This window comes from Sceloporus occidentalis, unplaced genomic scaffold (genome assembly GCF_023333645.1).
Source record: "Sceloporus occidentalis isolate IW3139 unplaced genomic scaffold, rSceOcc1.0.p SCAF_1, whole genome shotgun sequence".
Lineage (NCBI taxonomy): Eukaryota > Metazoa > Chordata > Lepidosauria > Squamata > Phrynosomatidae > Sceloporus > Sceloporus occidentalis.
In genome coordinates this window covers 60990591-61015712 of record NW_028316981.1, presented here as the reverse complement: position 1 = coordinate 61015712, position 25122 = coordinate 60990591, and the positions used below count along the sequence as shown (strand labels likewise).

General features: G+C 42.4%; 1 protein-coding gene across 2 annotated transcripts in view; it reads left to right on the top strand.

The window, feature by feature from the left end:
- CACNA1D (calcium voltage-gated channel subunit alpha1 D) overlaps positions 1 to 25122 on the top strand; it is a 387489-nt gene that overhangs the window by 71615 nt on the left and 290752 nt on the right. Inside the window, exons 1-3 of one of the 2 annotated variants that reach the window (XM_089522725.1) lie at positions 11546 to 11740; positions 20026 to 20347; positions 24451 to 24556. In XM_089522725.1, the coding sequence (XP_089378851.1) occupies positions 11695 to 11740; positions 20026 to 20347; positions 24451 to 24556 (474 nt within the window). In that variant the 5' untranslated portion in view covers positions 11546 to 11694. Of the gene's footprint in view, positions 1 to 11545; positions 11741 to 20025; positions 20348 to 24450; positions 24557 to 25122 lie in introns of those variants that run through there. The other variant, XM_089522716.1, reaches the window with a different exon arrangement.

Sequence of the window (25122 nt, the reverse complement as noted above, 5' to 3'; positions counted from 1 at the left end):
AACAAGTTTGTAATAATAATAATAATAATAATAATAATAATAATGTATTTATATCTCCCGCTTCTCCCTTTGGATGGAAGCAGGATTACAACAGTAAAAACATCATAAAATACATACAAAATACATCAATCAAAAATAAAAAGGGGAAGAGTTGTTCTATTATTGCTCACAGTCATAAGAATCGAGTCATCATATTCAGATGTTCAAAATCAGATTAGAGGAGATCCGTTGGATAGGCCCCCGGAAGAGATCCGTCTTCAATGCCCTCTTGAAGGCTTCCAAAGAAGGTCTAAGACAGAACTCTTCCGGTAAGTTGTTCCAAAGTCTAGGGGCCATCACAGAAAACATTTTACAAGAGGTGGTTTTCAACCTGGTTTTGGGGTGTTCTAATATTTTTGTGCCAGATGTCCTGAGAGTGCGGGGCAAATTATGTAGGGAGAGGCGTTTCCTTAAGTAACTCGGGCCCAGGCCATGTAGGGCTTTATAGGTAATGACCGACACTTTGTATTGTGCCCGGAAGCTAATCAGCAGCCAATGTAGAGATTTCAACACCGGTGTAATATGCTCTGATCTCGATTTCCTGGTGATCAGTCTGGCTGCAGCATTCTGAATCAATTGGAGCTTCCGAACTTGGTACAAAGGTAGCCCCATGTAGAGCGCATTACAGAAATCTAAACAAGAGGTTACCAGAGCATGTACTACTGTTTCAAGGAAAATGTGGGCTAGACAAGGTAACTGTTACATGGATTTGTAATTGGTTGACTGGCCCAAGCCAAAGGGTGCTCAACAATGGCTCCTTTGCATCCTGGAGAGAAGTGACCAGTGGGGTCCCACAGGGCTCTGTCCTGGGACCAGTGCTATTCAACATCTTCATCAATGACTTGGATGTCAGAATTGGGGGCATACTCATCAAATTTGCAGATGACACCAAATTAGGGGGAGTAGCTAACACCCCAGAGGACAGGATCAAAATTCAGAATGACCTGAATAAACTAAAAAGTTGGGCCACAGCTAACAAAATGAACTTCAACAGGGAGAAATGTATGGTACTGCACTTAGGGCGGAAAAATAAAATGCACAGATATAGGATGGGGGATACATGGCTGAACGAGACTACGTGTGAAAGGGATCTGGGAGTCCAAGTAGATCACAAGTTGAACATGAGTCAACAGTGCGATGCAGCAGCTAACAAGGCCAATGGGATTTTAGGCTGCATCAATAAAAGTATAGTATCTAGATCAAGGGAAGTAATAGTGCCACTCTATTCTGCTTTGGTCAGGCCCCATCTGAAATATTGTGTCCAGTTCTGGGCACCACAATTTTAAAAGAATGTTGAAAAACTGGAACGTGTCCAAAGGAGGGTGACTAAAATGGTGAAAGGTCTGGAAACCATGTCCTACGAGGAATGACTTAAGGAGCTGGGGATGTTTAGCCTGGAGAAGAGAAGGTTAAGAGGTGATATGATAGCCCTGTTTAAATACTTGAATGGATGTCATATTGAGGAGGGAGCAAGTTTGTTTTCTGCTGCTCCAGAGAAAAGGACCGAGAACAATGGATGCAAGCTCCAGGAAAAGAGATTCCACCTCAACATTAGGAGGAACTTCCTGACAGTAAGGGCTATTTGACAGTGGAACAAACTCTCTTCGAGTGTGGTGGAGTCTTCTTCTTTGGAGGTCTTTAGGCAGAGGCTGAATGGCCATCTGTTGAATATGCTTTGATTGAGATTTGCTGCATGGCAGGGGGTTGGACTAGATGGCCCTTGCGGTCTTTTCTAACTCTACGATTCTATGAAAGAATTGGGGGTGGTGGGGGTGGGGGAAGAATAAAAATAAGACACCCCTACTTTTATTACTATGCTGCAGTATGTGCTATAAAACTAGCTGCTCTTTTATGCACATGGTTTACCAATCAGATTTCTATGGATCACAAAATTTAATCACATGTGTTATCCTCACCTTCTATCTATCTCCCCTAGGCCCAGAAGTTTGGCTTCCAAGGGTGGGCATCTCTGGTGTTGCTGCTCAAATTGAAGTCAAGATAGAAAGGAAGCCACCCACCCAAAGTAAACAGAAAACAAAATAAGCCACATTGGAGTAATGGAAAAAGACCTGTAGGGAAGGATTCCCCTCCCCAAAATCATTTTTTCTAGCTTCAGGAATAAGTGCAATAAAGCCATTCTACTGATAGTGGTATTCATGACTGAACATTTTTAAAAAACATTCTCTCTCCTCTCCCCTTCTTCTAGTTCTCTTGCTGAAACCACCAAAGTCCACACTGCATACCAATGAGACAATATTTTCTATCAATATCTAGCTTTCAGTTTCAGTTTGCAAGTTTAATTGATGAAATATGGTTAAAGTGCAGCCAAAGCATGTTAAGACTTGTCCAGAAGGAATCTTGCAGTTATTGAAATGCATATAATATTTGTATCTAAAGCCAGTAAAAGAAACAGTAGGTGTTGTTAAAAAAAATGAAATGAAAAGTAAGAGTACAGGCCCAAAGGCAAATAGCAGGAAAAGAAGGAAATGAGTGACATATAGAGAGAATGGATTGCTTTCAAGGGATGGTTGTTTTAAAATTGTATTGAATATTTGCTGTGAACTGCCCTGATGTTTCGAAGGGCGGTATACAAATAAAGTTTATTTATTTATTTATGGTTTTCAAGAGCCTTCTGGCATCTCCCTTCTCCAGACTGACTGCTTTCAGAGTGTCCTTAGGATACTGAGGCTTATTCTTCAGAGATGTCTTATCAAAGCTTTCTTATTTATGTATGAAAATCTTTCAAAACTGTCCTTCATCTTTACCCTCCTTCACTTCTCCCAGTTGTCGTCTACACACACACACACACGTTGGGGAGTAAAAGAGATTTGTGGTAATTCTTCCTTTTTCACTGCAGTTTTGCAAAGCAATGGCAAATATGACTCCATGATTATTAATCTCAACTTTGTTTAAAACATAAAACTTTCTGGTATTTGAGGAACTGAATTTTAGTGATTCAGAATGTGTGGATAGATGTGTCATTGAGACTATGGCTTAAATCCAACTGTTGGTCCCCGACAGAGTAGACCCAATGAATTATTAGAATTTACGGAAGAGCTGAACTACTGTCAGAGTGCGAGACCAGAATCCTGGACAATCAACCAGTCCGCTTGATTGACAAACCAACAGCACTTTATTGATAGTTCCAGAATCAGCAATTCCACATCACTCAGTGTCTTAGCTGAGACTGACTCCTCCCAGTCAAACCAATGCATAAATTCCCTCCTGAACCAAACTGCTCCACCCCTAGCAAAAGCCTGTGCAACAGGACCCCTCCTTCCCCTCACTAGTTCTCATCATCCATTCTTTTTCCCTGAGCTGCTCTTCTCACAGAAACGAAACTGCATTCCCAGCTTCTGCGAGCCAGATCCTCAAGGACACCAGATAGCCCACACCTGGTCCAGCCTAGCACTACATATCACTATCTCTAAAGCCAAGCTAAAGCACAACCCATCCCCCCAGCATCCACAGTTACAATATATCTGATAGAATACATCAGGATTCTAACAACTACCATCCAGCAATTAGTTCAGCAGGTCTTACTCTAGGTGGGAATAGCAATTGGATTTACAGTAAGCTAGACAGTACTTTGAATAGTAGAGGGAAAGGTTGTCTGAATTTTTATTATCAAGGTACTTGTTTTTGTTGTTTGTTCACATGGACTTCAAGTGTAGTTGCAATTTTCAGAAGTTCCTCATATTTAATAGACATAAAAAAGTCTGATTTCAGTAACATGGATCATTTGTTTATCTTTTTAAAAGGATTGTTTGAAATGGCCAGTAGACTAATCAGATAAATTGATCTGATCTGATCTGATCTGATCTTTTAAATGGGATGGAGATAGGTAGATGTGGCCAGTGGCTCTATTATTGTGAGGCAGAGTGGCAACCCTTGGTTTTAACAGCAGCCTCTTCCACAGCTCAGTCAGGTCTTATTGGAGCTATCCAAGTGCTGAAACTATGTTGGAAATAGGATTCAGTTCCAGGATAGCTCTCATAACACCTGGAGAAACACTGGCTGTGGGAAAAATTGGGTGCTAATATTGCAGGCCTCAAAAACCTGTAACAATTCATGCCCCTGGAACTACTCTTGAGTAACTGGCTTGGTTGTGGTGGCCTAAATTGTTTAACTCCCGAAACCCAAGAGAATAGCCAAAAGGAAGAAATGGTTTTTCAAAAACCCTTAACAAATTTTTCACAATAAGAAATAGTAGTGGAAGATAAGAGAGGCTTAGAAGGGGAGGAGGACACATTTGATTCCCCTGTAAAATTCAACAAATGAGCCAAGACAATGGTGGGGAAAAGCTACTTTAGAACTGCTTTACATTACAACTGACCAGGGGCAGGGAATCTTTGGCCCTACAGATATTATTAATACAACCATCATCCCTGACCACACAGTATACTGAGTGTGGATTATTGAGGCTGGTGGACCCAACCACAGGGTTGTGGAGACTTTTTTATAGCCTCCTGGCCTTAAAAGTAACCTTTTAAAGCCCAAACAAAGAAAACATACATCCAGTGAAATGGCTCCGGTTCTCCAGTTACTGTGCCTTTCTGTCTTTTGTCTTTAATGAGTTAAGATATGTTCTGGAAGCTGCCTTGGGTCCCATCCTGGGAGAAAGGCAACATATAAAGTAAGTAAGTAAGTAAAGATATGAAACCAGCTTGGCAGGTACACAGACAAAATACAAATGATTTTCCAGGCTCTTGTGGTCACTATTGATAATACTGCTCCTTTTCTCAACCCAGCTCCATAATAAAATGTGCCAAACTACACTGAACCATAAGACAGTAATATATCCAATACTGACTGGCCTTGTTTATTTGTTAATATCTTGTGTATTACAAGCCTTCTTCTGTCCATCAGTAAGGTGTTGTATACTGCCAGGATAACTGAGGCTATAAAGGCTCCACTCCTAAAATTATTTTAAAAGCCTGCCGGATTGATAAATATTGTTTTTCGAGAACTATGCCTTTAGCTAATGAAAGGAAATTACCCCCCGACCAAAAAAGTACACCATGCAGATTAAGTAACTGAAGGTATTAATGTCCGTTGTTTCTCATATCCAAATCCCTATGAAGAAAGATGGTTTCAAAGAAATAGTCTACACTAGTAAACTGGAACAACCCCAAGATATGGTCAACCTGAGCCTGTTTTCTTTCATATGAACAATGAAGAATCATATTGTACTGTGTTGAAAGACCTGCCAACATTTATTCATTTGGATAAGCAACACTTGTTTAATTACTGGAAATTAAAACCGTATACTAGGATGCAAGTTTCTCAGTCTCTGGGATATAATGATATCTCCTTGGTTCCAAATAATAATTTCATTCTAATGATTTGGCACATGAGTGAGATCAGCAGTTTGGGAATGTTGAGATGCAGTTTTCTCAAAGGGTTTCCATTATGTTCAAGGGCAACTTGTAGGGAGCTGGGATACAGCCAGAGATTTGTTTGTCATATCTGAAATGTTGATACTGGGCTGGATAGCTTACAGGCATTTTATCATATCCCATCTATTACTGTGTCAGGACACCAGAGATGTTCTCTGATACAGAAGAGGTCACGAGACACTCCCTTTTGGTTTACAGAAACTCTTGGAACTCTAAGAGAGTCCTTTCCTCTTTTATTGCAAGAGTGGTTGTTGGTGGGTTCAAAGTCAGTGTGTGTGAGTATATGTGAATGTGTGAATCTATTTCAGGATTTGCTGTGAACTTTAAAGATGCTATCTAAAGTGTTGAACCTGTTTTGGAGATGAGTTTTGCCATCTTGGATAGCTCTTTTAAAGTTCACATTAAAATCCAGTGTAGATTCATTGCCCCACTGACAAGGAAACTACCAACAGTGCTGCTGCTGTGTATGTGTCCAAGTTACCTGTCGAATTATGGTGTTTTCTTAGGCAAGGAATATTCAGAGCTGGTTTTCCAGTTACTTTACCTGAAATATAATCTACAACACCTGGTATTTGTTGGAGGTCTCCCATCCAAATACTAACTAGGACTGACCCTGCTTAGCTTCCAAGATCAATCAGAGCTGGTGCCTTTAGAGTTGTAGCCCCAGTTTTGTTGTACTATAATAAATTATTTAATCTGAATGCTTCTATTTCCTCCTGCATTTGTTGATTCCCTGTTATTTATTGCCTAGAAACAATAGTTTTGCTTCCCTTTCCTGGGCTGTTCAAAAATTTGGGGCAGTTTGTAAGGCTTAGAGGTTCTTTTTAGGAAGGTTGGTTTCCCAACTGAGGCCTAAATCAACTTGATTTAAATTGATTCCAAACACAAATGTAAATGTAATTAGATTTTGCCTCCCCCGCCCCCCAATCTGCCCCATATTTAGCAGCATTTAGATATGACATATAAAGTGTATTAGGCCTTGCCATCATCAACAGAACAATATACAGCTTAACATGGCAATCATTCCTTCCTTCTTTCCCAACTCTCTTCCATGCCAGCATCCTGGGCAGATGCCGGCCACAGATGCTAGCAAAACGTCAGGAAAAAACTCTTCTAGAACATGTCCACTTAGCCTGAAAAAGCCACAAAAAACTATGGATGCCAGCCATGAAAACCTTCAGCTTCACATTGTATTAGGATACTTTAGAGCCAGTTATGTAAACATATTTGGGGTGTGCTTCCACTCCTTTTTATAGCTAAACTCCATATTTACAGACTTTCAATATGCCCCTTGTGCCTCAGTTCTACTACTAACACATCTCTTTCCAAACACACTCCTTCATGTTGGGGTTGTGTGTTGTTGGCTGCATAAAAATAAAGAAGATGCATCCAAACAACTGCTCACTCTGCTTTGCTGACTTGATTTAAAAAGGGCTACCTATTGTTTCTCCTCTTCCTCCTCCTCCTCCTTTATACCCCAGCTTCCCCTCCCTCCAAAACTGGGACTCAAAGTGGTTCACAAATTGTTGTTATTGCTCGTGTGTCTTCAAGTCATTTTGGCTTATGGTAACCCTAAGGTGAACTTATCATGGGATTTTCTTGGCAAAGTTTGTTCAGAGGAGGTTTGCCGTTGCCTTTCTCTGAGACTGAGAGCATGTGACTTCCCCAGGGTCATCAACAAATTATATCAAGTACACTATACTTAAAACATACAAAGAAGTGGCATCAAAATTGAATCAAACTGTTAGCAAATAATACTAATTATTGTTACAGTATCTCAGTAGTTAAGATGCTGACTCTGATGATTGCAAGATCAGCAGGTTGGCAATTTGAGGCCCAAGTACCATGTGATGGAGTGAACTCCCATTACTAGTCTCAGCTTCTACCAAGCTAGCAGTTTGAAAGCATGTCAAATTGCTAGTAGGGAAAAGAGGTACCATTTCAGTGGGAAGGTAACAGCATTCTGTGCAGTCATGCTGATCACAGGATCACAGAGTTGTCTTTGACAACCATGGCTCTTTGGCTTAGTAATGGGGATGAGCACCACCCGCTACAGTCGGACACAACTTGACAACTTTGTCAAAGGAAAATACGTTTACTTTTATTAGCAAAACTTAAAATGTTTTAAAACCTGCAATTAAAATGTTAAAAATCCATTTAAAGAAAAATTGAAGTAATGCAGCACATTCTTAAATGCCCTTTCTTTAAAAAGAGATTTGACATAGATCCAAAATCCACAGCAGAAACAATCAGTTTTGAGACTGCTTTAACTTCTTAATGCTAGGCAATTCTGGGAACTGTAGTTTTGTGAGACATTTAGCCTTTTCTGTCAGAGAGTTTTGGTGCCACAATAAACTACAATTCCCAAGATTCCTTAGCACTGAGCCAGGACAGTTAAAGTGGTCTCAAACTGGATGATTTCTGCAGTGTGTTTTGGACCACAGTTATGTTTGAATGTGAGACTTAGCAGAAAGAAACTAGGTTTATGCAAGTTTTTTTGGGTGGGAATCTTTACTCATATAAATTACCCACATAAATCCATAGAGAATATTGCAGTGAGGGCACACACCTTTTTGTTCTTTTAAAATAAAGGGGAAAAAAACTTTGATATGTAGGATTGAGAGGCAGGTGACTATGATTTAGTGCATATTCAAACTGGAGAGCTATATCAGTTTGATACTTCTTTAACTGCAATGGCTTTGTCCATTAGAATTCTGGGATTTGCAGTTTTGTGAGATGCTTAGTGTTTTCCAGTCTACTTCCCTGAAATATAGCATCAGAGTTCTGGTACCCAACATTATAAGTACCCCCCTCCCCCCAACAAACTGTAGGATGCCATAGGATGCAACCTATGCAACCATGACTATTAAAGTGGCATCCAAATGTTGTATTTGTGTAGTGTGAAAACACCCTTAGAATAGTGTTGTGGAATGGGAAGGACTCCCAGTGTCATCAGTTAACGACTTGTTTGGTCAAGCATTTTACTAACACTTAACATGGTTAATTACAATTAATAATTTTAAGGAATTATTTTATCATTGCGTGATTGTTCACAGAGGTATAGATGTGAGGATCAAAAAAGCAACCCTTGCACTGAGTATTCCATTGAACGTTATTATCATCTGCATGCTCAGATTATTATTATGGGCTGTGAGAAAACTGAGCATCATGCTACTTTTTCCTTTGCCATGCACTAATATCAATGATTTCAATAGGCAATGTTGTGACACGACATACAATAGACAAGAACTCCCATTTTCTTCCACTGCTAGCTATATTCCTGCTTCTATCTAATTATTCACTAGATTGGCTAGTAAACATAAATAAGTTTCAATTTGACAGGGCGCATGTAACTAATGCTATAGCAAACAAGTGAGTTAATATTGTATTCCATTAATGTAATAAAGATAAATCAATTTGAGCAAAAATAATTGAATACCACAGTTTACTAAAGCAGATGAAATTACCTCCTTTGCAGGATGAATTACTGTTGTCATTAATGTATATTTGCCAGGATAATTTAATTAAGGTGTTGCCTATGCGGTTTTAATGTGACAAATTAAGATACAGAATTATGAGTGAAAATAATGAAAAATAGTAATTAAGCAATGTCAGAAGAAAGAAAACAGTTTATCAGTTCTTACTGTTAGAGTCAGTGTAGTGAAGTGGTTTGAGTGTTAGACTAGGACTCTGGGAAACTAGGGTTTAAATCCCCGCTCAGCCATGGAAGCCACTGAGTGACCTTGGGCAAGTCACTATCTCAGCCTCAGAGGAAGGCAAAAACAGACCTGGAAAATAACCCATGATAGGTTTGCCTTGTTGTTGTTGTTGTTTGCCTTCAAGTCATTTCCAACTTATGGCAACCCTGAAGTGAACCTATCCTGGGCTTTTCTTGCAAGATTTGTTCAGGGGAAGTTCACCATTGCCTTCCCCTGAGGTCGAGAGAGTGTGACTTGCCCAAAGTCACCCAATGGGTTTCATGGCTGAGTGGGAATCGAAGCCTCGTCTCCAGAGTTGTAGTCCAACATTCAAACCACTATGACTATATGCCATGCTGGTTCTCAAGTTCGCCATACCTTGGAAACAACTTGAAGGCACCAAGGAACAAACTGTTAGGTCAATGATAATAACTATGTGCTTTCACTGACACTAGACTAGGGAAGCTTCTTCCACAGTGGCTTCGTTTTAAAATAAGAGGAATGGGGAATGGATGAGGTAGGAAAATTCAGAGCTTTACCAGTGATGTTCAGTCTTCTCTCTAATGCCTAATCTAACTGGGAAAGAAAATTAATAATACAATAATACCTCAGATGTGGAGGACTTGATGGTGGGTATGTAGTGGTGAAGCAAAAGCTTCTTCCCCTGAACTTGGTGTCTTTGGATGTATGTAAACTGTGCTTTGGGATTCATAAACTATGTCAACTGTTGGTATTTGGACAGGAGGCCTGAATTTCCCGAAGGTGCATGGAAAACCCTCCTTGGTGAAAACGCACTTTCGACTTTTTACTAAGTGTGTTAAACACTCTGTGAGAGGAAATTACCTCACGCATAAGTTGGCAAGAGGTCGCCTGGTGCCTCTCCCCACGCAATGGCCATTGCAGGAAACTCCCCAGCTGGGCCAAACCAAGGTATCTCTCTCATTCCATGTTGCTTCTCCTCAGAGAGATACACTGCCCCTGGACTTGGAAGTTCAGTTAGGTGGCCACAAATGAAACCAGAACAGCTCAAGGGCGCTTTCCTGCCCACCCTTGACCTCCAAGCACCTGTTGGACTAACCCCAGGTCGCGACTAAGCCCTGGCCTTTCCATGGCACCCAAGGCATCTGAGGAAGCTGGCTTAAGTGTAGGAAAGCTGGAGCTACCAGTGTGGCTAGTGGTTGGAGTGTTCAACTCTATGACTCTGGAGACCAGAGTCTGGTTCCTGACTCCGCCATCATGAAACCCACTTTGGGCAAATCACACTCCCTCAGCCTCCTCAGGGCCACCATAAACCAGAAATTCATTAATCTCAATTTTGAAAGTTATTAATCTCAACTCAACCCTAACTCAGTCTTTGAATATTTTGTTGTTGTTGAAGTTGTTCAGTGCCTTCAAGTCGCTTCCAACTCATGGTGACCCCATCAGAGACTTTTCTTGGCGAATTTCTCCAGACTTTGCCATTCTTTCCCTGAGGCTGAGAGTGTGTCACTTGCCCAGGGTCACTCTGTGGGCTTTCGAGGCCAAGCTGGGACTTGAACCCTGCTCCCCTGAGTCCTAGTCCCGGGCTTAAGCCACCCCCCCAAGCCGACTCCCTTTGAAGAAATGGCTCGTTGCCCCCTCAGCCCCGAAGGCGCTTGCTGCTCCTGAGAAGACCAGGGTTAGCAGCTGGGGCTCTGGGTAGTTTGGGTCAGTTGAGCTCGCTTGAAGTGCCCCCTGGGTCAATGTTAGGGGATTCTGGGGACTTTTCTGAGAGACCGAGCCGCCTCTTGTCGAGAGAGCTTTAGTTTCCAGGGTTCCCTGGCAGTCTGCTCTGGACCCTCGGAAAGCGCCCCCCTCAGCGGCCATCCTCCTGTCCAGAGGAGGAGGAGGAAGAGGGAGGGAGGAAGGGGCTTTGTCTCTTTGCAGAGACACAGGTCTGGAGCCTCTGGGGGCTGCTGGCTGCTCAAGGCCTGCCTGGCTCAGCCCTTTTGCCCCTCCGCTGCTGGAGCAGTCCTCCTCCTCCTCCTCCTCCTCCTCCTCCTCTTCTCCTTCTTCCTCCTCCCCTTCTTGCCGGAGCCTGAGGTGCCGGGGCGAGGGGCGGCGTCTGGGCCTCGCTGCTGCTGGCGGGCGTTCGGGGGCTGAGCCTGGCCTTCCTTCCTCCCTTCCTGCCCTGACTCCTGTCCCGGGGAGCCGGGGGATGGCTGGTGGGCTGCTGCTGCTGCTGCTGGGGCTGGAGCGCTCCCGTGTCACCCGGATGTGAGGAGTGTCATGTTGGCCCAAACTCCGGCAGCTCGGCAAGCGGCGGCGGCGGCGGAGGAGCCAGAGCCAGAGCCAGAGGCAGGGGAGACGGCGCGGGAGCCCCGGAGGCGGGCGGGCCAGGAGGAGGAGGAGGAGGAGGAGGTGTCCCCAGGCAGCCCCCCGCCAGCCCCAGCCCCAGCCCCAGCCCCTCGCTCCCCGCCGGCCCCAGAGCCATGACGGGCAGAGCGGCAGGATAGCGGCATCCAGAGGGAGAGAGGAGAGCAAGGAGGACCCTCGCATCCCCCGCCGCCGCCTGGGCCCAGGAGCCCCAAGGCAGCGCCATGCCCCAGCACACGCCGGAGCAGCAGCACCAGGGACCCCAGGATGGTAAGAACAGCAGCAGCAGCAGCAGCAGCAGCAGGAGGAGGAGAGGGGCTTCGGGGATCTGGGCAGCAGGCGAGGGATTAGAGGGGGAACCAAGCCCTTGGAGGGAAGGGGATTATGGAGAGAGAGAGAGAGAGAGAGGATGGAGGCGGTGGGTGCGCCTCAGGGGCAGCAGAGCACCAGGCCCCCCGGCCCCCTTCTCCCTCCTCCTCCTCCTCCTCCTGCCCCTCTTCTCCCTTCCCTGCTCCCTCTTCCTCCTCTCCTTCCCTTGCCCCCTCCCCCTCTTCCTCCTCCTCTTCCCGGGGCAGCGCTGGCCCTGATTTCGCACGTCTGCCTCTGGCCTGGGGGCTGGAGCAGGGCAGGGAGGGAGGGAGGGAAGCAGGCAGAGAGGCTGCCCATGCCCTGGGTGGCTGGTGCCCGTGGCCCCGGGGCAGAGGAGGAGGAGGAGGATGGCGCTGCTGGCCTTCTCCCGCCCCTGCCTGCCTTTCCCTGCTCCTGGAGCGCCCAGGGAGAGAGAGAGAGAGAGAGAGAGGCGACCCATGGGGCGCGCGTGTGTTAATCGCCTTTGCAAACAGGCTCAGGCAGGCGCTGCAGCTCGCTCCCTCCCTCCCTCTCTTCCTTCGCTGCGTGGAAATGATTCATCTCCCCCCATGAAAAGTGGCAGGGACTTTGACAGAGAGAGAGAAGGGCGGGGGGAAGCTGGAGGGCATGAGGAGCCCCCAGCACTTTCCTCCTCCTCCTCTGGAGCTCTCTTGCGCTCAAAGGTGCCTTGCCACAGGAGACAGAGAGAGAGAGAGAGAGAGAGAGAGGTTTCTTGTGTGGCATCCCATAAATAGAAAGCAGGGAGGGGGAGAGAGAAACGCCGTGCAATTCGGCGAGAGGACGAGGAAGCATGCATGAGAGGAGAAGAAGGGAAGATGGTGGAGTTCAGTCCAGAAGAAATCTTGGCTGGAGGAACCTGGCTGCCTTTTGCTGGGCAAATGGGGACTGGTGCCACTCTTGGCCTGCGTTCACACTACAGAAATAAACCGGTTTGACCTCACTTTCAGCTGCCATGGCTCCATGCTATGCAGTTCCAGCTCTGGTGCCCCAACAACCTACATCCCCCAGAGTTGCATAGCATGGAGACGTGGCAGCTAAAAGTGGGGTCAGCCCGGTTTATTCCTGGTCTCCTCGGGCACCCTCTGGATGGACCCAGCTATGGATGTGACCAGGGCCAGCCACTCCCCTTGCCCTCTCCACCACGGACAGGTCTTCCACCCAGCAGCTGGTCCTCTCCATCCTCTGAGATCTCTCTCTGTGGAACACAAGAAGGAGAGCATACTGGAGTTGCCCCTTCTTTCCAGGGAGCCATCTTAAACACTCCTCCTCTGCCCTCATCCATCTGTTTTGCATTTGTACATGTATGTGAACGCTTGCATGCAGGCAGGAGGCAAGCTGCTCTAGTGTTCTTAGGAACAGAGGTCATAACAAACCCCCTTTCACGCTTTTTATTGAATCAATTCAAAAGGGGGAAAAGAGGAGGGATTAAGCATTTCCAAAGGGTATCTTATTTCCTCTGATTATCAGTAATAATAAAACTGTGCTCTCCTCTCCCGTCTGGGCGAAGCTTACTGTCAATACTGTCTCCTCGTTTAATTTCCTGTGCACCCCTCCATATTTCCCCTTCCTACATCGCCCCTCAACTTTAGAATAAGCTCTTTTCCAAAGGTTTGCTTCATGTCTACCTAGGGGCTTTCTAAAGCAAAAAAGATGCCTTACCAAGGTCTGTTGCATTTCTTTCCTTAGTAATTTGGTCTGGTTTTGTGCAAATAATTTTTTTCACTTGAAAGCAAACCTTGACACCAGGGTCATCCTAAACCTCTCTCTATATATTGATGAGATATATTGATGAGATGGAAAAAACAAGATTGATCAAAGGGAAGATGTAGTGGAAGTCAAAATGCTGTGGATGTACAAGCATTGGGACAAGTGTTTGTTTCATAATGAGACACTGCATAAGTCAGGAAGAGAGAGCAGGAGACAGATGGTTGCGTTTATGAGTAAACGTGTATTCGCCTGGGTTTTGCAACAGGTCAGCTTTCTTTCAGACACATTAAATTGTTGGAATTTGCAAGTAGAGTCTCATGTTTTACTTTGATTATTGGGTAAACATACATAGGATTGTATCTTTCATTATAGTATATAACCTTTGCACAGGTTTTATTTTTAAAAGGTATGACTTATTAAACGTGAGTTACGGCTAGTTTTAGCATTGTCCCCCAACTTGCAGCGCAAGCACATTGGGGAGGAAAGACCACTTTAAAGCATAAGACCAAGTTGTAAGGGAGCACAGTGTGTGTAAGTGCAGATTGTGTTCCCTGGTTAGATGGCACTAAACTTAAAGTGGGTGCATTTCTCTTGCCTAAGTGGATTTAGAAGCACTTACACTTTTTTTTAAAGACAAAGGATTATTGATCCCAGGATATACCTGTTTTTGTTTTACATAAAATGGAATATCATTTCTGGCTTTTTTTAAAAAAAGGAAATACAAAAGTGCTCTGTATGAGGACACAAAATTTAAGTTCACTGAGGCTCTGCGATTCATATCACATGTATCAAGGTTTTCAAAACAATTATCTCTATACCAATCCTGTTAGCGAGGCTATATACTGTATATAATTATTTTCATATTATCCCTGTTCTGCATGGTCAGCGTAATTGTTTCTCTGTGGCAGATGTGGGAATTATGCAGCTTTCTGGATATTGTTGGAGTGCAGGTCCCAGCATTACTCACTATTGGATATTCCAAGAAAATTGGGAGGTCCACACAGTTACCACCCTGCTGTACCAGTTCAAGAAAGAGTTTACAGTGGTGTCTTCTTGTTGTTCCCATGTTGTGCTGAGGCTTTGGTACTAAATCTTAAGGCCACATGGTTTACAAGAAGGGCTGGAATGTAGTCCACTCTTGTTATCACAGACCACAAATCAAGTGATCAGAGCACAGAACTCAAAATACAGAGAAGAACATTTGCAGAAGCTAGCCAAATCTCACACTACAACTGAAGTTCTAATATGGATTCTGTATTCAAAGAACAATGTAGAAACCATTTACAAATTTTAAAGATACAGCACAGGTCTCTTTCCCATTGCACAGTTTCAGCACTTTAATGCTACTTTCCCATGGAATCCTGAGCGTTTCCATTTTGGGAAGTATTTAAAATTCTCAGCCAAAGATCTCTGGTACCTCACCAGAATACAGATCCCAGGATTACATAGGATGCACTCTTGGCAATCAAAGTGGGATCAAAGTGCTATAACTGTGTAGCAGGAAAGAGATGACACAGAGTTGGCTTGATTAATTATAATTCTTTTTCTTTTACACACATGCACACTGAACATCAGGATACTTAGCAGATACTACACATACAAAAGGTCACTCCACAGCATAAACATACAAATCCCAGCTACCAGCTTCCATTGCTACAACCTACCCAGTCAGATGCTGATTCCTACAGAGGCTGGTTTCTTGAAGCCTATTCGCTTCCATTTGGCCAAGCTCAGGATTTGCCCTTAGTTAAATGGTTGATTGAAATAAGAGCTTTCAGATCTCATCAGTAGGGCTTTCAAATGTCTAAGCCTGGCCCCATGCCTCAGGGTCTGGACCCCTTCCCCCGGTCCTCAGGGTGATGGGAGGGAGAGCACTACATTGAAAATTGTCTGTATCTGTTTTCCATTTTTGTTAGACTTGGAGCTTTTGAAAAAAACGAATGGCATAATTTGTGCAGCAGTGGCTGATGCTTAATGTATCATCATGGTTAATGACACCACCAGGACTTTTAATATCACCAGGGCCCATTTCCTGTGATATTACAAGGGGTCTCAGGATTTTAGCCCTGATATTTTATGGCTTGGCAGAGTCCTCATCTGGCAGTCCCACTCATAAGTGTTGGAATACGCAGTGCATTTTTACCAAATTAGCAAAGGGCACATCTCTACAAAAGTGTTCACACATTTTAAAAATGATCTAAACCAGCAAGGAACTGAACATCTAGGTAAAGATAAAAGCAGCCCCCCCCCCCCCCCCGCACCTAGCAGCCTTAATTATACAGCTGACCTTGTGGCTGTATCCTCCAAGCATAATGTCTCTAAGCATAATGTCTTATCTTCTCCCATTCTGTCACCTTCTAGTATGATCAAGAAGCACATTCTAGAAAGGTCTGTTCAGATTTGTGTGTGTGTGTGTGTGTGTGTGATAACCATCAATGTGTGACTCTGACTTCTGGTGACCCATAAGTCCCTAGATGTTCCTGGCAAGAGTTATTAAAAGGAGGCTTGTAATTGCCTTCCTCTAAAGATGAGATACTTTGACTTTGATCCCACCCAGAGGGATATGATACCATGGCTGAATTTCCCTGGTATCTCAGAGTCCAGCACTCACCACACTGCATTGGCTCTGTTCAAAGTAGAAGCAGCCTTTAATCTTAAAAGCAGGAATCTTCTGGGGGAGACAAACAGACTTAATTCTACATGTAATGATGCACGAGGGTGCAGCTTCTAAATTTCTGCTGGATGTTCCATTCATTCCAATGAGGGAATGGGAAATTAAGTTCTGTACTTGCAGATACTATTGAAGTGAGCTTCAAATCTCCAGATCCTAGGCTCTTGTGTCCCAATGCACATCTCCAAAATGCAATTTAAGAGGAAAGATGCTTACTTTATCTCCCATGCCTGAAATTCAGTAGAAAGTCTTCTGGATCTATCCTGTGCTTTATAAGTATCTCCAAAATGCAGTGCAATAACTTTTATGGTGTACTGTAAGTACAGATTGATGGTGTAAAATGGGATAGGCATATTTTAGACGTTAAAAACTGCTATATAACCATAAGATCTACTCACCAGAGCCAGGTAAAAAAAAAAAACAATGCACTTATAATTAAGGAATTATGAACCCAGGAATTTGTGATTTTTTTTTTAGTACCACACTTGAAGAGAACTTCATTCAGGTTGAGAATCATTTTGCTGCTATTGTTAAACACTTGGGATTCATATGTTGTAGCCTGAAAACCATCCAGATTTTATCCCTTCCTATACTGTAGCTTAAATAGTGGATTGGGATTCAGATTTAGATGTGTTCAAGTACACCTATGAAAATGAATGAGTCAAGTTTAGTTAAATCTCAGTGAATTCCTCTAAATATCACTAAGGCCCGCCCCTTTCACACTTGCTCTTTTGCCTTGCATAGAATCAGGCAGACCCAATCCTCCAAGATCGAATATATCCGGAATGGAAGTTCCCACTATCTTTACCCTAATCAAACATCCCTGGTGCAGTTTAACCTGGTGGATGTTCACACTTACAAAGTATCAATTACAGATGAAGCCTCCTTATCGCTTGCTTTCGATCATTCCCCCTTTTTTTATTCTGTCAATCAAATTACACACATCTGCTGTTATCAGTGGTGACGTGTCACTAGTATCTGGTGCAGCCATTTTTTATCAACTGCATGGGTGCTTTAATGGAGCCTTATCGATTGCATTTGATCATTCCTGTGTTGTTGTCTTTTTTAAAAAAATATCTGACAGAATATGCACATCTGGTCAATCTGGGAACACAAAGCACTAATGACCCGCAAATACAAATTATTTGTACCCCGCTTTTTGTTCAAACAATGAAAGTGGCTTACAGTGTTAAAAATGATACAGCAATACACACACAGTATCCCCCCTTAAAAAGAACGAAAAAAATTAGGATTAAAATTACATACATAATACATAAAACAATTAAAACAATAACGGTGGGGAAGTCATTACATGGCCGAGTAGTTTATTCTGGGAAGGCCTGCCGGAAGACATCCATCTTGACAGTTTTCTTGAAGCTGTCTATGTTGGTATTTTGACGGATCTCGTCCGGCAGGCCATTCCACAAGATGGGAGCTGTTGCAGAGAATGTCCTCTGGGAGGTCACAGTCAATCTGGTCTTTATAGGTTGGAGTAAATTCCTCCCAGAGGACCTGAGGGCATGGGGCAGATTATATGGAAGCAGGCGATCCCTTAGATAGGTTGGGCCCAAGCCATGTAGGGCTTTAAAGGTGATAACCAACACCTTGTACTGTGCCTGAAAACTAATAAGCAGCCAGTGGAGTGACTTTAGTATTGGTGTTATGTGGTCACTCCTTGATGATCCAGTGATCAACCTGGCTGCCATATTCTGTACCCGTTGCAGTTTTTGGACTAGACGCAAGGGTAGCCCCATGTAGAGCACATTGCAAAAATAGGTCTTGAGGTTACCAGTGCATGTACTACAGTTTCCAGGTCTCCCAGTTACAGGAAAGGGTGCAGCGGGTGTATCAGCCGAAGCTGATAATAGGCACTCTTGACCATCGCATTCACCTGATTTCTCATGTGAAGTGACGGATCAAGAAGCACCCCCAGATGCAGTCCTTTCAGGAGAGCATGAACCCCTCTAGGACTGGAGGTTGCAACCCGATACCTGGTTTCGGGGCCCCTACTGTAAATACCTCCGTTTTGTCTGGATTCAGCTTCAGCTTGTTTTCCCTCATCCAGTCCATTACTGCCTCAAGGCACAGTTTGAAGGGAGAAATGCCATCTGTCATCACTGATGACCAAGACATGGAGAAATATATTTGGGTGTCATCAGCGTACTGATAACACCCCACCCCATGTGTATAGATTATTTCTTCCATTGGCTTCATATAAATATTGAATAGCATCGGGGACAGTATGGCACCTAATATTACAGCCATATGGAAAGTACTGTCTGAAGATGGAATGGGAATTACACCCTGCAAGAGTCAACACAAATCCCAGACATCACATTTTCTGTCAGTGAAAAGATTAATAAATACATGTCACCCAAATGACCACCCTATACCAAATGTGCTCATAATTTATCTATTTTTTTCAAAATAAAAAATTCAAAACTCCAAATGCTGGCCCCAGCAACATCCGAGCAAAAAGTGCATATATGAACTTTTGGCTGCAGTGGCGGGAAAAAGTGAAAGAAAAAAAAGGTGGGTAGTGTTAAAATTTGCATATTCTATCACAAACTTAAAATAATAATAATAATAAATTCAACGGGTCTAACAACATCCCCCTGTTGCAGGAGTAAAGGGATTACATGGACGACAGTTCAGGAGCAGGAAATTAAACTGGCACCCAGCGCTTGCAAAAAATGGCACTTGCTAAGCGATTGGGGTGAGAGGGGAGGCATGTTCCACCCTCTGACCTTTATCCCTCTCCCTTTAAATGACCCGAGCAGGATCAGGGACAAGTTCACCTTTCCCAACATCACAGAAAAAATGAGTTTTCCAAAAAGAAGCGGGGGAAAAACCTGCTTTTGGAAAACCCACGATAAAGGGGATTTGCCCTAGATCCACCTCAATTCAGGTGTACAAAAACTGGCACCAGTAGGAATTACCCACTTATGAACCGGTTTGCGATCCGATCTATAATGTAGTGTGAATGGCCCCTAAGGTTGCATCTGCACTGAACAATAACCCAGGTTGACCCTGCTTTAACTGCCATGGATCAATGCTATAGAATCCTGGGTTGTAGTTTGTAGTGGGTCCAGATCTCTCTGTCAGAGACAAGTAAATGTCTCACAAAACTATAAATCCCATAATTTCATAGCATTGAGCCATGGCAGTTAAAATGGTGTCAAACTGCATTATTTCCTCAGTACATATGCAGCCTAAGTTTGGATCTAATCCATTATCTTATTGGAAAGTGTAGTTAATGATTAAAGAATTTCCATTTTAGCGAAAATGCAATGCATATCATGTTGGAAGGATTTTTTTTTTCATTTTTGTCAGTGGAGATCTTTGAGGTTAGGTAGTAATCCAAATGACTTTGAATATTTTATATTTTAAAGAAGTCCTAATGTTTATTCTTACCTTTGGAGCAAGAGAATGTGGTGTACACCAAACTGTCAAAGGAACAGTTTTACTGAGAAGAATCTGAACTCTTGTTGCTTATAAAACCGGTGATGTTTAGCTTCTTTAATATTTCTTTAACTAGATGATTCAAGATGTGTTAGCTTTACAAAGTGTCAGCACCAATGGTGGTGTTTGCATTGCTGATTCCTGAAGCTCTAAATCATGATAGAAAGGACTTTCTCTCTCTCTCTCCTCTCTCTCTCTCTGTGTGTTGTTGATTTTTTTTTAACACTCAGTAGAAATGCTTCAAATGTAAGGAATATCTCACACATCATTTAAAACAAGAGGTTTATTCTAAACTGATGTAAATGTGTCTTCTTCTCTCTCCCCCCCACACTTTTCCCCACCGCAGAAGCAAGCTATGCAAATAGCACCAGAATCCCTCTCCCTGGTGACGGACCAGCCCTTCAGTCGAACAGCTCAGCACCGCCTAAGCAAACTGTGCTATCTTGGCAAGCTGCAATTGATGCTGCTAGACAAGCTAAGGCTGCCCAAAGCATGAGCACCGCCACCCCAGCCCAACCTGTAGGATCGTTGTCCCAAAGAAAGCGCCAGCAATATGCCAAGAGCAAAAAACAGGGTAATACGTCCAACAGTCGGCCAGCCCGTGCCCTTTTCTGTTTATCTCTCAACAACCCCATCCGAAGAGCCTGCATTAGTATAGTAGAATGGAAGTATCCTTTTTGATGGAATTGTGTTCTTTGCCATCTGTTCTCTGTATACTCAAAGTGTGTCAAAGAGAAGGGCTCAAAGGAAATGGTAACATGGAATGCCATGTTGTTCTCTCTCTCAATCTCTCTCTGCAATGTGTATGTTTTAAATAAATAAATAAATAAATATCAGCCTGGGCAAGCTGTGAGCTGGAGTGGAGAAACTGAAGGCAGAGAAAAGCCGCTTAAATCCTTTCCCCTCTGGTCATTTTTCAGCTCAAAAGCAAGGGAGAAACAATCTGTATTTTCTGTAGTGGGTGAAAAGAAAAAAAGAAGAGGAAAAAAAAGGAAAACAGCTCAGGGAAGACGACCATGAGCTTTAAATTTGTTAAGTTGCAGCCTGCCTATGTTGATTCGGACTGTGAAAACATGGAGGAAAAGTCACAGATTCTTGTATGACTACCAGTAGTTTCAGAGGTAGATAGATAGAAGGGTTAGGTTGCTGAAACAGATTTAAGTTTTGAACATGCAATCTAAGAAACCCCCTTTAATAATTATTGTAGAATTTTAGATCAAAGTCTTTGCTTCACACTTAACATAAGCTATTGCTGGCTGTAGAATAACAGTTCATGAATTTACCACATAGACATTCATTACAGGAGATTATAGCAGATGACTAAGACTAGGACAAACTTTTATATTTCCCTTGTGTCACAACTAGTTAGAATTTAATTGTGATAGTTTACATTAATATTTCGAGCATAAAGATAGAAACATAGTGGTAAAGGAGTATGAAGTCTGATAATTTATTTTGCTGCAAAGATGTTGCCTACATTTTGTTCATACAATTTGTGCTTTAATGTCCTTCTAATTTCAGTTCAATCGGTCCATGTATGTGGATAATTACAATAATGTATGTGGAATATCAGAACCATTAAATTTTATCTGTGAAAGTGCCACATAATTCTCTGTAGTTTTAACCATAGTTCTCCCTGGCTGTATACCAAAATTAGATTGGATCCAAAGGTTTCTTTCTTCTTTTCCTGCAAAAAGTCCTTTTCCTTTAATTGGAGCAAGGCTGCTTCTGTCATCAAAAGTAGAAGCTCCACAGTGCTTCTGCTTCTGATTTGAGCTTCTGCTTCTGATTTGCCATCATTATCACTTCTTGTCTGAAAGTGAGACACAGTGATTCCCAAACTCTGTCCTTCCAGGTGTCTTGGACATTGGTTCCCATAATCTCAACCATTGGCCAGGATGGCTGAGGTTTCTGGTACCTGAAATCCAAATGCCTGGAAGACCAGAGTTTGGGATTCACTGCATAGACTGTAACTTGTTTGAGGAACTACTTTTTTTGGTATAACATACCGGAGACACAGGGCTGCAGTGAGTGGGGACAAACCAATGGTCATTGAGACCAGAGACAAGGTGAACAAGACCAAATACCATTTCCTCTTTTTCTTTCTACCATCCCTCCTCCCTCTCTCTGTATAGCACTGGCAGATAGGCTGGAGACATTAAGGATGACCAGAATATGGATTTCCCCCCCATATAGTTTCTCTTCAAATTAAGAAAAGGTTATAGTGAAATGAGCAGCTGTGGCTCATGCAGACAGATGCTGCCCTTCCTGCACATCTTGCAGTCACCAAGGGACTGTGGACAGGTAGTCTATCCTTTCCCTAGTACTAGTGCCAAATGGGGAAGCAGTGTGCAATAGGTCTGTGTGAAACACATTTTGCTCTACTATGAAGATGTGAAATAATTGCGTATAGTTCAAATGACGATGTGTTTGCTGCTGTAGATAAGTCTCAGCATTGTTTCAGGGTTACAGCACAAGTAACCTGCAAATCTGTTCCTTTGCCATCACAATCACTTGTTGTCTAATTGTGATAAGTACTACATTTGCAGGCTTGCAGCTGCATTGGGCTGTGATTTGAGGTGGGTTTGTGCTGACATCTTTTTTAAAACATCAAATGGTTATTCAGGCCAATCTGAAAAGAAAAATGCAATCAGTGGTGGACAGAAAGTATCTTGTCTTTGGCATCTCTAATGAAAAAAAGAGGAATATGTACCTCTGCTTCTACTCACCATTACCACTCAGGTCTGACGCACCATCAGTATGATAACACATAAAACACATATGCAATCTTGGTTTGTAAATGTAAATCATATCAAAAGACCATGAAAATATGAAGTGGGGGATAACAGATAGAAGAGTAAGCCAATCCATTCTCCTTTAAATAGACTACTCAATTTGAAAGCTGTACATGTAAACACTGGAAATTATTTATGGGTCATGTCACTAAGATGTCATTTTACCATTTGTTCAAAGCTGTAATCCTGTAAAACTGAAACCATTAAAATGTACATAGCTACTGCATGGAGAATGTGATGGCTGAATGTTCAAGGGGTTTGGGTTTTACTGCTAGGAATAGGGCTTGTAAATAGATTTACATTTAACTTTGTAAATAGATGTAAATTTGTTTAAAGGAGAGAACAGACCTCACATTAGTGCTCTAGAAAGTGGTTTCTTTTATATATATATATATATATATATATATATATATATATATATATATATTTTTTTTTAGTGATGCCTATTCTTAAAATATTTCTGATCCAATAATGCATTAGAGTTCCTAAGATATAAGACAAAACTATGAAATGTAGCCATGGGTATATATCCAGAATGTAACAGAGGAGAAAGTTAATAGACTTTCGGGGGGGGGGGGGGTGTTGATAAGAATTTTTTAATGTGAAAATAATACTCCTGTTGTTGAAGGTCTGACTTACTATTACTGCCATATGATTCCACAGTGCAGAGCAATACCCATGCATCTTTTTTTGTAGTAGTGACAAATATATAACTTTCAGATGTAACTCTCTCACCATTGACTATGCAGTGTCAAGGTGATGGGAGTGGTAGTCCAACAGTATTTGGAGGACCCCATGTTGCCTGTCCCAGTTCTGTTGGGAATAGCTTACTTCAGTGGCTTGTTTCATTTGGTAAAATTAGTTTCATTTAGTACTATGGATTCAGTCTCGATAACTCCAGTTAAAGAATATAATAAACTGACGTCTACCTTTGCATGAGGAATATATTTCGTGAGACTATTGTCCAAAACACACTGCAGAAACAATCCAGTTTGAAACTGCTTTAACTGCTCTGGCTCAGTGCTAGGGAATCCTGGGAAATTGTAGTTTATTGTGGCACCAGAGCTCTTTGACAGAGAAGACTAAATGTCTCACAAAACTACAGTTCCCAGAATTCCCTAGCAGTGAGCCAGGATAGTTAAAGCAGTCTCAAACTGGATTATTTCTGTGGTATGTTTTGGACCTGTGTCTCACTTACTTGACAGTGCAGGGCCTAAAATGCTACATAACTGATGTATTTCTTTAAAACTGTCCTATGGTCCTACTTTTCATGTTACCTTATGGCCAAACTAGATGCAATATTAAAAGTATTTTTGTACTGTATTGCAAAGGTTTTATTGCATGCAAGTTTTAAAAAACCTGTCTGTCCATTGTAATCAACAATGTTTTTTTTTTAATTCTAAAAAGATGGTCATAACAACTGTCTTTTTTACTTTGGCAAAGGTACTCAGTGTTACTATCTCTCTGTATTTCACACAAGAGTACTGATAAGATTCTCCCTGGATGGTATTAATGTAGGCAGCTGTCATTCTGTGGTCTATTATTTTACCATTGTTGTGCATATGCAAGTTCCATTAGTAATAATGATAGGTTTGTGTAGATCCTGAGGAGAGAACAGATCAGTTGGCATTTCACAAAGGGTGAGCATATTGATTCAACATTATGCAATTAGATTTATTTGTTATAATATAATTTCATATAAAACATACTTTGTGTGAAAGAATGTAATTGCATTTCATTACTAAAAAGAGGGCATTGAAAGGTTGTGATGCTGGAAAATTACTTGATGGGAAGAAATAATGGATGCTTCTAGAGGGTGGGTGGTCACTTCAATCAATCAAAAGAATGACAAGAAAATGCTTCCTTTACTTCATAAAAAATGTTATCTTCCCTTACAGAGAAATTAACAAAGAATTAGGCAGGGGTTTATATGTATTCTTTCTAGCACTTGGATTTTCCTTAACCAGATATTTCAGACCATTTGACATATTTATATTACTGGCTATTTTTGCCAATTGTGTGGCCTTAGCTGTTTACATCCCATTCCCAGAAGATGATTCTAATTCAACAAATCATAACTTGGTAAGTATTTTTTTAATTCCCTTCTATATTTCTGTTTCTTAATTTGTACACAGAGCTTCTGTGCAAAAATGAAACTTGTAGAATGTGTTATCCATATGGTCAGAAGGAAAATGTGAGAATTTTTTTTTAAAAAAATATTTCCATTTCTGATATTTATGCTCTAGTTTCTGCTAAAAGATGGTTTATGATAGTGGTAAATGCTTGGAGCGATACAAATGGTAATTGGATTTGGATGTTGCTCTTGTTTATGTTGCATGCTGTTTGCTTGGTGCTCTTTAATCTTTTGTACTCAGCCATCATATGTGGTTTTTTCTTGTTTTACTTAGGCAGGTTACATACCGCCGAGAAGCGGCGCTCTCCCGCCGCCGCTGCCTACAGCGTCCGGGAGCTGCAGCTGCCACACCACGCGTCTCCCGGACGCTCCGAGAAAGGAGCGCGGAAATCGCGCTCCTTCCAGGGCCGGAGAAAAGGCGCACTATGCACTGTGGCACGGCCTCAATAAGTCACAACCGCACCGACTTGTGTGGAGGTGGCGCGGTCGTGACGTAATCATGGCGGTGGCCCTG